Here is a 14,318-nt window from a genome sequence, read left to right on the forward strand (position 1 = left end):
TCCCACCTTCAATAATAGGGACTTAAAATTGAAAATTTACTAAATCTCCACAAAAATCGTAGTGGAATGATGGCTCAGTGGGAAAAGTGCTTGCTGTGCAAACATGAGTACCTGAGTTCAGATCCCAAGCACCCATGTAAGCGCTGGGTATGCTGGTATATGCCTGTAATCCTGGTGCTGAGGAGATAGGAGGATCCCTGGGACTTGCTGACTAGCTAGTTTAGCCTAATTGGTGAACTTCAGTTTCTGTGGGAGGCCTTGTATTAAAGACTATGGTGGAGAGTATTTGAGGAACACACTAGATATTGACCTCTGATCTTCACATGCATGCACATACATGTGTACCTGAACACACATTGAACATGCATACACATGTTCAAGTAACACACACACACACACACACACACACACACACATGCTATCTGGCTCCAGAAAACTTGGACATATTGTGGCTGCTTTAATTTCTCAACATGTATATTTTGGGATTCACATCTACAATATCTAATCCATAAATCTGGGGAATGACCCAGAAATAGGCATTTTCTTCCTGGTTCCACTATGATGTGAGGCTGACCTAGCATTCCACATGGTGAGAATTTCAGAACCAGGTTTACTTAATGCACAGGGACTTCTTTGCTTTAATCAGGTATTTTTCAGCTGGCTCCAGATTCTGGAAACATGAGCTTCTTATGGGAGTTTATTGATACTAGAAAATGGTCTTCTTACCTCTATAATGAGCTTGGGGTCAAACTGGGACAGGTTGTGGATGAAGACTGTACTTCCAGCTGTCCATGGTTCAAGCATGCAACCCACAGCTGCCAGAATCCAACCTGGGTCTGATAGGCACCACATGATATCAGATGTCGTCAGCTGCATAGTTTTCCTGCTAACTCCAAGATAGAGTGGTCTCAGCTGTGCCACCATGCCAGCATGTGGGCAAGAGTTTGGGATCATGTTTACAGCTAGGGAAGCACCTCCTCCCATTTAGTTCCTCAGATCTCAGTGGGGCTGTGGAGCATCATCCTCAGGTCCCAAAGGTGCACTGCTACATCATATTTCCTGACCATACATATGTAACTGAAACTAATTCAGAGTTAATCATCTGTACAGGCCTTTGCCAGGAACGTTGGGCATGGTTTGCTACTATCTTGCTGGATCTGAGTCAGTGACTGACAGAGTCCCTGGTGGTTCTGGCAGAGATTTTGAGTGGTTGTGTGTGTGTGCACCTGTGTGTACATGCATGTGCCCCATGCACACAGGCATGAAGGTCAAAGGACACTCAATATCCTCCTCTATTGCTCTTTGACATTTAAAAAAATTATTTATTTATTTGAGAGCCACACACAGGGAGAGAAAGAGCAGAGAAAGAGAGAATGGGCACAGCAGGGCTTGCAGCCACTGCAAATGAACTCCAGATGCGTGCACCCCCTTGTGCACCTGGCTAATGTGGGTCCTGAGGAATCGAGCCTCAAACCAGGGTCCTTAGGCTTCACAGGCAAGCACTTAACCACTAAGCAATCTCTCCAGCCCTCTTTGACATATTTTATTTGTGACAGGGTCTCACTGAACCTGGAGCTTCCCCCTCTTTTTTTTTTTTTTTTGGCTAGGCTGGCTATCCAGCAAGCCCTAGTGATCCTTCTTTTTCTTCTCTCGTCAATGCTAGAGTTATAGGCATATGGTTAAAGGCATGCATAGTCATACCCAGTTTTTTCATGTGGGTGCTGGGGATCTGAACTCATTCTAATGCTTGTACAACAAGCACTCTTACCTGCTGAGCCATCTCCCCAAGCCTCAGGGATGAGCCTTTCTGAGAGAGGCTACATAGCAGAAACAGCTGAGATATGGAGAGCTGAAAACCTAATCTAACCAAACCCTGCACCGTTAATAAATACTGTTATGCACCCTGGCTTTAAGGGGCTTTGCAAAGTCTTCTATCATCTGCACTGGTGGGGGGGGGATGAAAGAAGAGACACACTTAATACTCTATCTTGGCAACAGAATGGAAACAAATAGCTAAAGGGTAATAATCAGAAAGTGGAGTGGAGAAGGTTTCTCACTTCATTGCCTCCTTCTATTGCTTTCGAGGAGATGCTATGAGCCCAGGCCCTTGAGGAAGCATAATGCTCCCCTTAGTAGTCTGTGGCTTGGAGGAGCTTTTCTTTTGGCAGAAACAAGCTTTACTAAGCCATCTATGCAGCCTCAGCCTTTGTCTCATCTCTCTTGGAACACCCATAGGAAATTACTAGGTAGGGATACCCTCTTTCAAGCTTCAGACCCTACTACCCATGAATATCACTTCAGTCCCCATGGTTACATATACAGCACTTGTTGCATCATTGTGCTTTTGCATGTATTATTTCAATGTCTTGCTTTTTTTACTCCCAAGGTGCTGTTCCTCAACTACCATTGCACTCTTATGCCCTGCTTACAAAAAACTCTCTGTACCTGTCCAAATTAATAAGTTAGAAAGCAGAGTATACACTCTCCTTAATATAACTAGTAGAGAGGAGACTGGAAGAGTGGAAGGCCCTCCCAGCAAGGCCACACTGAGAACATCCATTGTTAGCAGCACAGGGCCTTGTCATTTGTGTGGCTTGTAGAATGTCCTTCTGTAAAAGTGCTTATCTAGGCCCCAAAGGAACCTTATTTATTACTGTAGGGTTTCTTTTTCAGCAAACATTCAGGATCCCAGGCCTTCACCTGTTAGACCCTCAGAGATCAAGGAAGAGAACAGAGGTAGCGAACAAGATGGTGGCACATCGGTTCAGTGCTCCACTCCCACTTCGAACACACACATCTGCACACACCTCACCTGAGATCTGGGGCCCAGCCTTTGCTTCAGTGCACTTGTCTTACCTTGCAGGGATGTAGGACCGGAAGGCAAGTCCTTGGTTGTGCTTCACCATCTTTGGGAAACCTGTGGTTCCACTGGTGAAGAATATCATCATGGGATCCTCCATCTTTGACTTAATGCAGGTGTGGTCTGGGGATGCTGATCTGCAAAGAGATTCAAGACAAAAGGAGAAAAATTGATCTTGGTTGTCCATCTTTAGAGGAAGCAAATAAAGCAATGTTTAGCATGCATTTGTAACTTAGAGATCGGCAAGGCTGAGGGGAAAATGGTTTTCCCCTGTAGGGCATTAGACTATCTATGGAGTGATTTGGACAAGTAGACTGGCATGTTTATACATGGGTAAAAGTAGTGGATTAAGAAATGACAAAGCTGGGTTGGAGAGGTGGCTTAGAGGCTAAGGCACCTAGGACTAAGATTCAATTCCCCAGTGCCCATGTATGCCAGATGCACAAGGTGGAGCATGTATCTGGAGTTCATTTGCAATGGCTAGAGGTCCTGGCACATACATTCTGTGTGTGTGTGTTTGTGTGTGTCTCCCTCTCTCTCATAAATAAATAAAATATTTATTAAAGAGAAATGGCAAAACACATGATATTGGTATGTTCTAGGCAGTGTTCTGAGTAATTTGGTAGAAGACATGCATTTAGTCCCTATAGCATGATAAACAAGGGAGGGCTGTGTTCTCTCAGTCTGCTTTGACTGTCTGGAGCCTCTTTCCAACCAAGAGGTGCCTGGGCCTTCTCTGTAAGTGCCAGCTTTCAAGGTATTTAAACAAAATGGAAAATAGTCTCCAGGCTGGAAGAAGCACTAGCTCTGTGGGTCTTGCTAAGAAAGGCTTGGTGCCACACTGATTTTGTGCAACTTGAGTGATTTTTTTAAGCATTTTCTTGATTTTAAATGTTTATTTAATTCTCTGTTTCAGATGTTGCTTTGCTGAAATGTTGATCTTTGGGAGCTAAATGGATTTTGGAACTCAGGGGTTACTCTAAGGACACATACCTAGCATGAATGCTCACAGAATTAGGGTTTGGTGTGGGCAGTGGCAATGTTGTTTATGTGGAGAGTGGTGAGGAGAGTTGTTCTCAAGTTCTGCTCTGACTTTGCCTGGAAGGCACATAGTCCTTGAGAGGTCTTTGCTCTTAGAGATGCCATTCAACTTGAACTTGAAATTCAATTTGTTTTGAAGTCCCTGATTACATCTTTCTTTTGCTCAGTCTTGGGGCTGAGGACAATTTAATGATAAGACTGGATAGGCTTTCTATATTGGCTGCTTGCCTCCAGCACTGACAGTGGATGGTCTTCTTCTCCACTCTATATATAGAAACTCACTTAATCAGTGACCGGAAGTTCAGCCACCCTTCACGGCTATGATCTGACACCAGGAGCTTGGTTTTCAGAGCAGGGCACTCTGAAGCCACAGATTCCACCTCTGGGGCAAGGCTGTCTACAGTCACGATGGCCTTGGCTTGAGAAAGTTGTAGTCGGTATAGAATGTCTTTAGCTTTCAACTGGGTTGTCCCAGGCATCATGATGATCCCTGGGAATGAGAAAGGAATATCTTGTTTTAATAACTGTGGGTTTTAGGCCTGGCTAATCTGATGAGAATCCCATAACCTCTTGCTATACAAAATGCTGTTCACCAACAAGCAGCCTCCATATCATAGAGGATACAGAACTACACACCCTGTGCCAAACCTACTGCATCAGACCTCCAAGTGATCCCTATGAACATTAATATCTAAATGCTCTTCCTTAACCTGTTTTGCTCTAGCTGGATCTAATCAGAGTGTAGCTGGACCTAGGTTTGTTAACATTGTCACCAGATCTGGGAAAAGTGCTATGAGGAAAGTGTCTCTCATGTTAGGATTAGTTACATCTCTGGACCCTTACTCTGCCCTAGGTACCTTGAAATAATCTTAAATCTTCTTTGTTCATTTTACTCGTAAGTTTGATCACATTGTCATCTGAACATTCATACCTTCTCATCTCTAACAGCAGTACCAATCACCAAAAGGCTTAAGCCTTTCGTTGTAACTACTGAATTTACACACCTGGTGCTCTGCTATGAATCTTCCTTCCAACTCAGGTTCATAAAACTCAAATTGTTTTTCCTCTACACCCTCTCTCTCTTCTGGAAAACAACCTACTCCATGTTCTGACACTGGAGGTTCCCCCTTGTTTCATCATTCTCTCACACAATTCATTTCTGTTTCAAAATGGCCATTCTTCACATAGGCTAGTCCTAACTCTCAGCCTTTGCATGTACTGTGCCTGTGCTTGAATGCATTACCTTTTCTTCTAATCCTCTTTAATTCTGTGTATCCTACAGGGCTCAACTCAACTCTTAGACTTCCCATGGGTCACCACTTAGTTCTATAGATGCCATTGATTTTATTTTCTGTATTTTTCCTGCTTTTCCTATTAATTCTTTTTTGTTTGTTTGTTTTTTTGTTTTTCAAGGTAGGGTCTCTGGTCCAGGCTGACCTGTAATTAACTCTGTAGTCTCAGGGTGGCCTCGAACTCATGGCGATCCTCCTACCTCTGCCTCCCGAGTGCTGGGATTAAAGGCGTGTGCCACCACGCCCGGCTTAATTCTTGATTACACATGACTCTGTTGAATGTTGAATTAAAAAGTATTTTGTTTGTTAGAAAATGAGAAAGGATATATATGAACAAAAGCATGTTTCATGAATATGTATGGAATAATGGGAAAAGTCATTGAAAGAGAGAAGCCGTAAGTCCTGTTACTATTTTCATAAGAAATGTTCAACAAAAGGCTCATGTCTTGAAGGTTTGGTCCTTAGTCAGTGGATCTAGTCATTGAGACGTGTATGGATCACAAGGGTTAGGGCCTAACCAATCAATTAATCCACTGATGGATTCACAATTAAATGGAGTAAAGGGAGATGAGTGGAGGTGAGTCCTGGCTGGAGAGAGTAGGCCATTAAGAGTTTGTCTTTGAAGGTATCTTGTCCTTGAACTCTTGCTGTCTCTCATTTTCTTCTTCCTGGATGCCATGAGGTGAGATGCTATGTTCTAGTACATGTTCCCACTACCATGATATTCTGTCCTACCTCAGGCCTAAAGCAATGAAGCCCACTAAAAATGTGGTAAATCCATGGGCCAAAGGAAGTTTTTATGCCATTTCCTGAGTATATGTGTAAAGTATATGTTAGATGTGTGTGTACCTGTTGTGTATGAACATGTCTGTATGTGTGTAGATATGCATGCCCCATGTACATGCTTGTGAAGGCCAAAGGAGGATGTTGGGCATTCTCCTTTATTACTATTATACCTTATTCCTTGAGACAGGGTCTCTCACTGAATCTGAGTCGTGAACTAACTGACCAATGAGCCCCAGCAATCTTCTTGTTTCCATTGCCTCCACTCCGTGCTGAGGTTACAGACATGCATGGTCATGTTCAGCTTTTTACAAGGCTGCTAGGGATCAAACTTAGGTCCTTAGTTTATGATATAAGCTCTTACCCATTCATCCATCTCTCCAGTCCTTCTTTCTGCCTTTAAGCCAATTGATATTTTCTCAGCTTTTATTCCATAGCAATGAGAGTCTGACTAATAAAAGTTCATAATGTTTCTAAATTATAGACATAAAATATGGATAGATAATTAAAATGAGGGAAATATCTATATAAGAATTTGACAGTGCAAACCAAAAATCAATACATGGGAAGAAATAATAAAGATTAGGGCAGAAATTAATGAAATAGAAGCAAAAAAAAATCTAAAGAATCAATGAAACAAATATTTATTTGAAAGGATAAATAAGATTGATAAACCCTTAGCAAATCTGACCAGAAGAATTTGAACTAGAGTTGGGGAGATGTATCAGTGGACAAGTGTTTGCTGTGCAAGCATAAGTACTTGTGTTCAGAACCTCAGAATGTGCATAAAAGTCAGATATTAGCCGGGTTTGGTGGCACACGCCTTTAATCCCAGCACTTGGGAGGCAGAGGTAGGAGGATTGCCATGAGTTTGAGGCCACACTGAGACTCCATAGTGAATTCCAGGTCAACCTGGGCTACAGTGAGACCCTACCTGGAAAAACAAAACAAAACAAAACAAAACAAAACAAAACAAAACAAAACAAAACAAAACAAAACAAAACAAAACAAAACGTCAGATACTGTAGCAAGTGTCTGTAATCTCAGCATACCTATAACAAGATGAGAGGCAGGGTCAGGTAACTTGTGGGCCAACTAGCCTAGTGAATGCAGTAGTGAACAAGAGTCTAACCTTAAACAAAAAGGGTGAAAGTGAGGACCATGATATGATATTGTCCTGACATTCACACATGTGCATCCTCTCTACAGAAATATACAAATTGAAGAAAAATAATTTAAGCTAATAAAATATACATGTCATGATATAAGTAGAAGATCCATATGTAAAAACACCATAGTCATTTTCAACTCAGCCAATAATTACCAGTAGAGACCCAAGCCACAATGTGAAAGACTATCGTGGGGAAAGAGACATTCATAATCTCATAAAAGTTACTTATAAGGAGAACTATGATGAATACCACCTGGCTCAAATGAAGAAGTATTTATTATTGAAGATAAGATAAGCCCACTTCATACATCCTGATGTGGTGTAATGAGGAAAACTTTTGTAGTATTCCTGTCTAAAAAGTTTAACAAAAATAGAATCATAAAAGAAAGGGTCATAAATGCAAAATCTGAGGCACATTCTGTGAGACAACTGGTGTGGACTCTTAAAATTTCACTGTCATGTGTGTGTAGGAAAGTGTGGGGAAACATTGTAGATAGAAAGAGACCAAGGAGATCTATCACTAAATATAATACATGGTTCTTTTAAAAAATATTTTATTTATTTATTTAACAGAGAAAGAGGGAGAGGAGAGAGAGAGGGAGAGAGAGAGAGGGAAAGAAAGAATGGGCACGCCAGGGCCTCCAGCCACTGCAAACAAACTCCAGACGTGTGGGCCCCCTTGTGCATCTGGCTTACGTGGGTCCAGGGTCATTGAACTGGGGTCCTTTGGCTTTGCAGGCAAATGTCTTAACTGCTAAGCCATCCCTGCAGCCCCAATGCATCGTTCTTGATTAGATTTAAAGAAAGACAAGCTATAAAGATATTATTGGGATAGTGGAAGAATGTTTATTATTAATGTGTATCAGGTAAATATAATGCATCAGTGCCAGCCTTCTTTTGTGAGAAATCCACTATGGTTATATGAAGGGAATATCTTGGATTTTAGCAGCTTTATATGTTCCTGTGCTTACAGGTGTTTATCTGTACTTGCAGGTGTCACAATGCCCATAACCGACTCTTAAATATGAGAAAGAGAGAGAAGAGAGGGAGAAAGAAGAGAGACTATAATGCTTTAGATAATATGAATGAATGTTAGAGTGAAGGAGAAAGGAAGAATGTGCAGGATTATGAGTGAGGGAGTGAAGGACAAGGACTTGAGAAAGAGGATTGGGGGAAGAGGAAGTGTTTTCACTCCAGCCGAACTGTCCATCCTCAAAGGGAGGGAGGCTTGCTCTAAGATCCCAACGTAGGAGCAGTGGCTGGAGCATCTGAGCAGTGTCTGTTTCAGGCTGGGTATACAGCACCTAACACCACAGCACTGTGGTCAAGTGGGTACTCTGTGAGTCACTGACCTGTTCGGATGGAACCCACAGCCACCAGCCACCACTCAGGCACTCGAGGCAGAATCAAGGCTAGATGATCTCCCTGTCTCAGGCCACAGGTCTGTGTGAAGATGTTGGCTGTACGGCAGGTTAAGTCCTTCAACTCACTGAAGCTCCACTTCACTTCATCTCCTTGGCTATTCATCCACCACAGGGCTGGATTTGGACCTCTCTTTCCTTCCTAGTTAAGATCATATACCAAGTGTTACTTCATCCTTCCAAGGAAAAGGATGATCTATTTCCACAGTCACATTCCAATGTAAACATAGCACAGTGAGATTCCCAGGTTCAGTTACCCAGGACCCACGTAATCCAGATGCACAAGGTGTAAATGCATTTGGAGTTTGCTTGCAGTGGCTAGAGGCCCTGGCATGCCCATTCTCTGTCTGTCTCTCAAATGAATAAAAATTTAAAAATATTTTTAAAATTGTCATAATAAAATAAAAAGTTGAAGTAGTTCTTAAATATTTGGCTATTTGTGATTTTTATTACTATACATTAATTTCATGATGACATTTTCATATGTGTAACCAATGTATTTAGATCATATTAGCCACTCTCTGTTACCCTTTTTTGTTCCCCTCCCACTCTCACAGATCCTCTCCTTCTCAGCCAGCCCCTCTTCTATTTTCATGTCCTTTTTGATGAACCAATGGGTTTTACTTGGGTTTCTTATAGGAGCATTGGTGAAGGGTTGTTTCCAGGAGCATGAACACTTTACCAGTGGCTCTATCAATGAAGAAAATGTCTTTCTCTTTCCCATCAACCTTTAACTGTGTATAGGCCTTCAGAGAGGAGTGGGGCTTTATGAAAACATCCATCCTGTTGTAGTCTGCTCTACATTATGGGGATAAATATGCAACCAGACATAGTTTATGGGAGGACGGGATTTATTTCAGCTTACAAATACAGGGGAAGCTGTATAAATGGTGGAAGAAGCTTGCTTGCTTCTGCAGTTGTAAGCAGAGAAAAACTACCAACAGTCAACAAATACCAAAAAGCAAGCTAGCAAAAACTATCAGAGCACAAACTGCTCTCTCCATACACCTTTGGGCTGGAATCCAGATCTATCCCCAAACCTACTTCAGGACACCAGGATCTGCTCTCAGAGGTATCTTCTGCAGCCAGATGGCTGGAAACCCAGTCAACACATTTAATTTTAATAAAACACCTGAGTATATGGGGCCGTATATTTACACTGTCACATTCACACTACCACATTCCACCTCTGGTCCCCATAGACAATCTCTCACTGTAAATTATATTCAGTCCAAATCCAAAGGTTTCCATAACCTTTATCAACTTTAAGACTGTTCCAAAACCACAAGTCTTAGCTGAGATTTAAAATTGTCTCATAACTGTGTGTCCTGTAAAATAAAAACAAGTTACATACTTTGAACACATAATGACACAAAGCAAACAATTTCCTTTCTATAAAGCATAACAAGAAAAGACTATACTACTGCAAAATCAATAACTACCAGGTAAATATCAAACATCTGTAGTTCAAGTCTGACATTCATAATCAGTATTGACAGTCTCTGGATTTCTAATTCTATCCCTCCAGCTGGGATGCGTATCCAGGGGAATACTTTCATCTTGAGCCAACAGCTCTCCATGGTAGCCATTGCACAATCCTGGTAGATCCAAAACATCTTTGGGTCTCTACTGCAGACCATAGTCCATCTCCCAATGGCCGTTTTGGGCCATTAACACAGGGTTTATTTTAACCCTGTTTCCCATTCCCCATCTCAGCATCAGCTCCTGGAACTATGTGAAATTCATGGCTAACTTCCATGCATTTTTAATGTTTTGGAAACCAATATTAGGTGTGCAGCAGCACACTCATTGTGTTAATCCAGGGAGAAAATAAATCTTGTCTTTGAGCATTCAGAATTCTTTCTGTCAGTCACCTCCTTTGCAATGAATTTGAATTTCATTTCTGCCATTCAGCCTTTCCTGGGCATACTTATTTCACCCTAAGCATCTTTTCCAGTGTTTCAGTGAAAAGAAGTTGGCCCACCCTTAGTGGTAATGACCTGTTTAACCATAGCAACTCTGGCAACCAAAAACCAGTCTCTGTGCCTATAACTTTAAACTTGCCTTAGTTTTTCCAATTTTAAATCATAATCTTTCAGTCTGATACCTTCTGCCAGGCACAGAAAGCCATTATTGTAAAATTCAACTTTGATCAAACTCTTAGAGCATGGGCAGCAGAACACAACAAGCCTTTATGCCTGTAATCCGGTTTCAACAAACTTCTCTGCAGTCTACCTTTCTACTCTGAAAGTTCACAAGCAAAGCTTCCAAACAAAATTCCCTCCTCATTTAGTGTGTTCAAACTCTCACAGAATAGCCCATAAAATTTGACTTAGTGACTTGTGTGGCTTCTTCAGTCTCAAAGTACCAAGTTCTTCCACATACCTCCATCAGATTTCCATCCCAACTCTGACCTCTATCCCATCAGCCTCTGCAGTTACCTTCTGTAGGCACCCCAGAGCTGGTCTTACTCAAAACACAATCCAGGGCCCAGGAGAGCTTCCTCTAAACTCTTTATGTGTACTTCCTTTCACTCGCTGGCCTGGTCTGCCAGCCTGCATCTCCTAGAGAAGGACTCCCCAGAGGATCACACTCTACAGCCTGGGCCCCAAGTATTCCAGGCCTCTCAGGATCTATCCCAGACCTGCCTGGAGGATGCACACAAGGAGAACCCTACTCATATTAAAGGGTACCTAGCTCATACTGAAGATATACTAACATCACACAACCACCTGGTGCAAGTGTGATGAGGCCACTTAATAGAGGCTGTATAAGAACTACTATTGTTGCATTCTTAGCAAGATAAGAAGACTATCTTGAGATGGGCAAACCCTAACACAAAACAAAAACTGTAAGACACTGGGGCAAGATATCTCCACCAAAAATGCCTAGTCACATAGTGTAAATCTCTAATGAATACTCAGAGAAAACTTTAGACATAGAATCCCAAAGTGAAATTACAATGAGAATATTCAACAAACTTAATGGGACCATGTAATAATGGCTGGATGAAGTGGAAGAGAATTGACAAAAAGAGTGAAAAGAACTCTCAAAGGATGGATAAAGGCTTGACAGATGGCTAAATGGTTAAGGCACTTGCCTGTAAACCCTAATGACCTGGGTTTGATTACCCAGTATCCATGTAAAGCCAGATGCACAAAGTGGTACATTCACCTGTAGTTCATTTGCAGTGGCTGGAGGCCTTGGTTACTCATTATCCACCCCCCCTTTCTCTTTCTCTCTCTCTGTAAATAAATAATAAATAAAAGGGATGGATGAATGAAATGGAAGAAAATCAACAAAAAAGAACTCCACAGATGGCTAAATGAAATGGGAGAGAATCAACAGAGAGAACTCAATAGATGGCTGAGTAAAGTGAAAAACAATGACAAGGCTTGAGATATGGCTCAAGGTCTAATGCTGTTTGTTTGAAGAGCCTAATGACTCAGGTTTAATTCTCCAGAACTCACATAAAGTCAGGTGTAAAAAGTAACACAAGCATCTGGAGTTTGCAGCAGTAGGAAGTCTTGGCATGTTCTCTCTCTCTCTCATAAATAAATAAGTGAATGAATAAATAAATTGTTTTAAAACATTAAAGAGAATGAAAAGGAACTCCATAGACAGCTGAATGAAATGGGTGAAAATCAATGAAAAATAAAGTCAATGGAAAAACTCAATAAAGACATGATTAAATGAGGGAATGAATTTCAAGTGATAATAGGAAAGCCAAACCAAGAAATGAAAATGGAATTCAATAAAGAAATGGGTACTGTGAAGTAAAGCATAGTGGACAACAAAAATGAAATGGCTCACAGAAAAGCCTCCAAAGAAAGTCTCACCAACCAAATCATTCACATGAAGGAAGAATCAGAAAATAGTCTGGGAATACAAAATCAATTTCAAGTTCAAAAAAAGGGCAACAGAGCATGAGGGAAATGTAAGAGACCTTAAAAAGACCAACATTTGGACCATGGGCATATTAGAATGGGAAGAACTACAAGATAAGGGCATATATAATATTTTCAGTAAAAAAGAGAGGTCCGTTGTAGTACAGAAGATGTATAGAAACACCAAATTGACAGAATCACAGAAGAAATTCTCCATGTCATATCATAGTTAAAACACAGAAAAGAAAAAGAGAGCCTAAAAGTTATAAGAGAAAAACAGTTCATCACTTACAAAGGTAAACCCATTAGAATAACCTCTGATTTGTCCATGGCAACTCTAAAGGATAAAAGGGCTTGTAATGGAGTATTTCAAAATTTAAAAGACTCTTGTTGCCAACCCAAACTGCTAAACCTAATAAAAATATCTCTCATATGGGAAGGTGAAAGAAAAGTTTTCCATGATAAAAGTCAACTTTATGAATATATAAGCACTGACAGCCCTACATAGTAGACTGAATAGAATACTCCACAATGAAGACAGGAACAAACACACTTGAGGGGCTAAAGGAGGAAAAAGGCAATAAGCAAAACTAGGACAGACATGAAAGCATATGAAGATCAAGAAAACACCAAACTCCACAGTCTTCAATTTGTTGGTAGGGATTAACTTACACTTCTCATATATTCCTCTGAACATTAATAGATTTAACTCCCCAATCAAAAGACACAGGTTATCAGGCTGGATTCCTGGAGACTGAATAACTCACTAGTAAGCAATGAATAGGTTGTTGAAAAAAAATTAAATTCTAGAAATGAGTGAACATGAAAACACAACATGCCAAAAGTTACTGAACACTATAAAGACAGTTATAATCAGGAGGATTATAGCACTAAGTGCAGATATTACAAAAACAGATAAATGTCAAATAAATAAATAATCTGTAGGCTTTGGAAAAACAAGAACAATCCCAAACCTAAAAATACCAGATAAAAGAATTAATGAAGATCAGGAAAGAAACCAATGAAGTAGGAATGAAGAATACAACTTAAAAAATTGATGAAATGAAGAGTTGATTGTTTTAAAACTAAACAATATTAGTGAAATCCCTGGCAAATTGATAAAAAGAAAAGAAAGAGTCAAATCAACAAGATTAGAAATGAAAAAAGATATGTGACAACAGATACCAATGAAATTGGGAAAACCATCAGGATATATTTCCAAAATCTATATTACAAAATGTTGGAAAATCTGGAAGAAATGGATGAATTCCTTGACTCATACCTTCCACCAAACAGGCCAGATATTCATCAACTGAGGAATGGATAGTGAAGACATGGAACATATACACAAGAAAATTCTACTCAGTGGTAAGGAAAAATAAAATTTGTAGAATGATGGATGTATTTGGTAAAAATCATTCTATGTGAGGTCATACAGTCTCAAAAAGACAAACATGGTGTATTCTCTCTTACATGCTGTTCCTAACATGGAATGGATTGATTTGTTGGAAACCTGCAGTAAGTGTCAGTGGTACTGTCATGGAACTAGAATGTGGCTAGGAGGATGTTGAAATCTGGATAAACGAAAGGAGGAAATGCTTGACATTCAATGGAGGAACAGAATAGAGGGAACTGAAGGGTTTGGAGGAGATGGAGACAAGGGAGGTGGGTGGGCTCACACAAAACTAATGATAGGATTAATCAGTACTAAAGAACCCTTCCTCAAGTCTAATTATAATATATAATTTTCCAGTTATGGTGGCATATGCCTTTAATCCAAGTACTTGGGCAGCAGAGTTAGGAGTATCACAGTGAGTCTGAGGCCAGCCTGGAGCTACTGTATGAGTTCCAGGTCAGCCTGGT

At 40.6% G+C, this 14,318-nt stretch overlaps 1 protein-coding gene across 1 annotated transcript in view; it reads right to left on the reverse strand.

Annotated features, from left to right (window-relative positions):
* The window catches only part of Acsm1 (acyl-CoA synthetase medium chain family member 1), a 61,871-nt gene that overhangs the window by 15,814 nt on the left and 31,739 nt on the right, over nucleotides 1-14,318 (reverse strand). The window contains exons 3-6 of the mRNA XM_004665443.2: nucleotides 8,500-8,710; nucleotides 4,184-4,391; nucleotides 2,857-2,997; nucleotides 727-886 (exon numbers count right to left, since the gene is read on the reverse strand). Of these exons, the coding sequence (XP_004665500.2) occupies nucleotides 727-886; nucleotides 2,857-2,997; nucleotides 4,184-4,391; nucleotides 8,500-8,710 (720 nt within the window). The remainder of the gene's footprint in view (nucleotides 1-726; nucleotides 887-2,856; nucleotides 2,998-4,183; nucleotides 4,392-8,499; nucleotides 8,711-14,318) is intronic.

Source organism: Jaculus jaculus, chromosome 2 (assembly GCF_020740685.1).
Source record: "Jaculus jaculus isolate mJacJac1 chromosome 2, mJacJac1.mat.Y.cur, whole genome shotgun sequence".
Lineage (NCBI taxonomy): Eukaryota > Metazoa > Chordata > Mammalia > Rodentia > Dipodidae > Jaculus > Jaculus jaculus.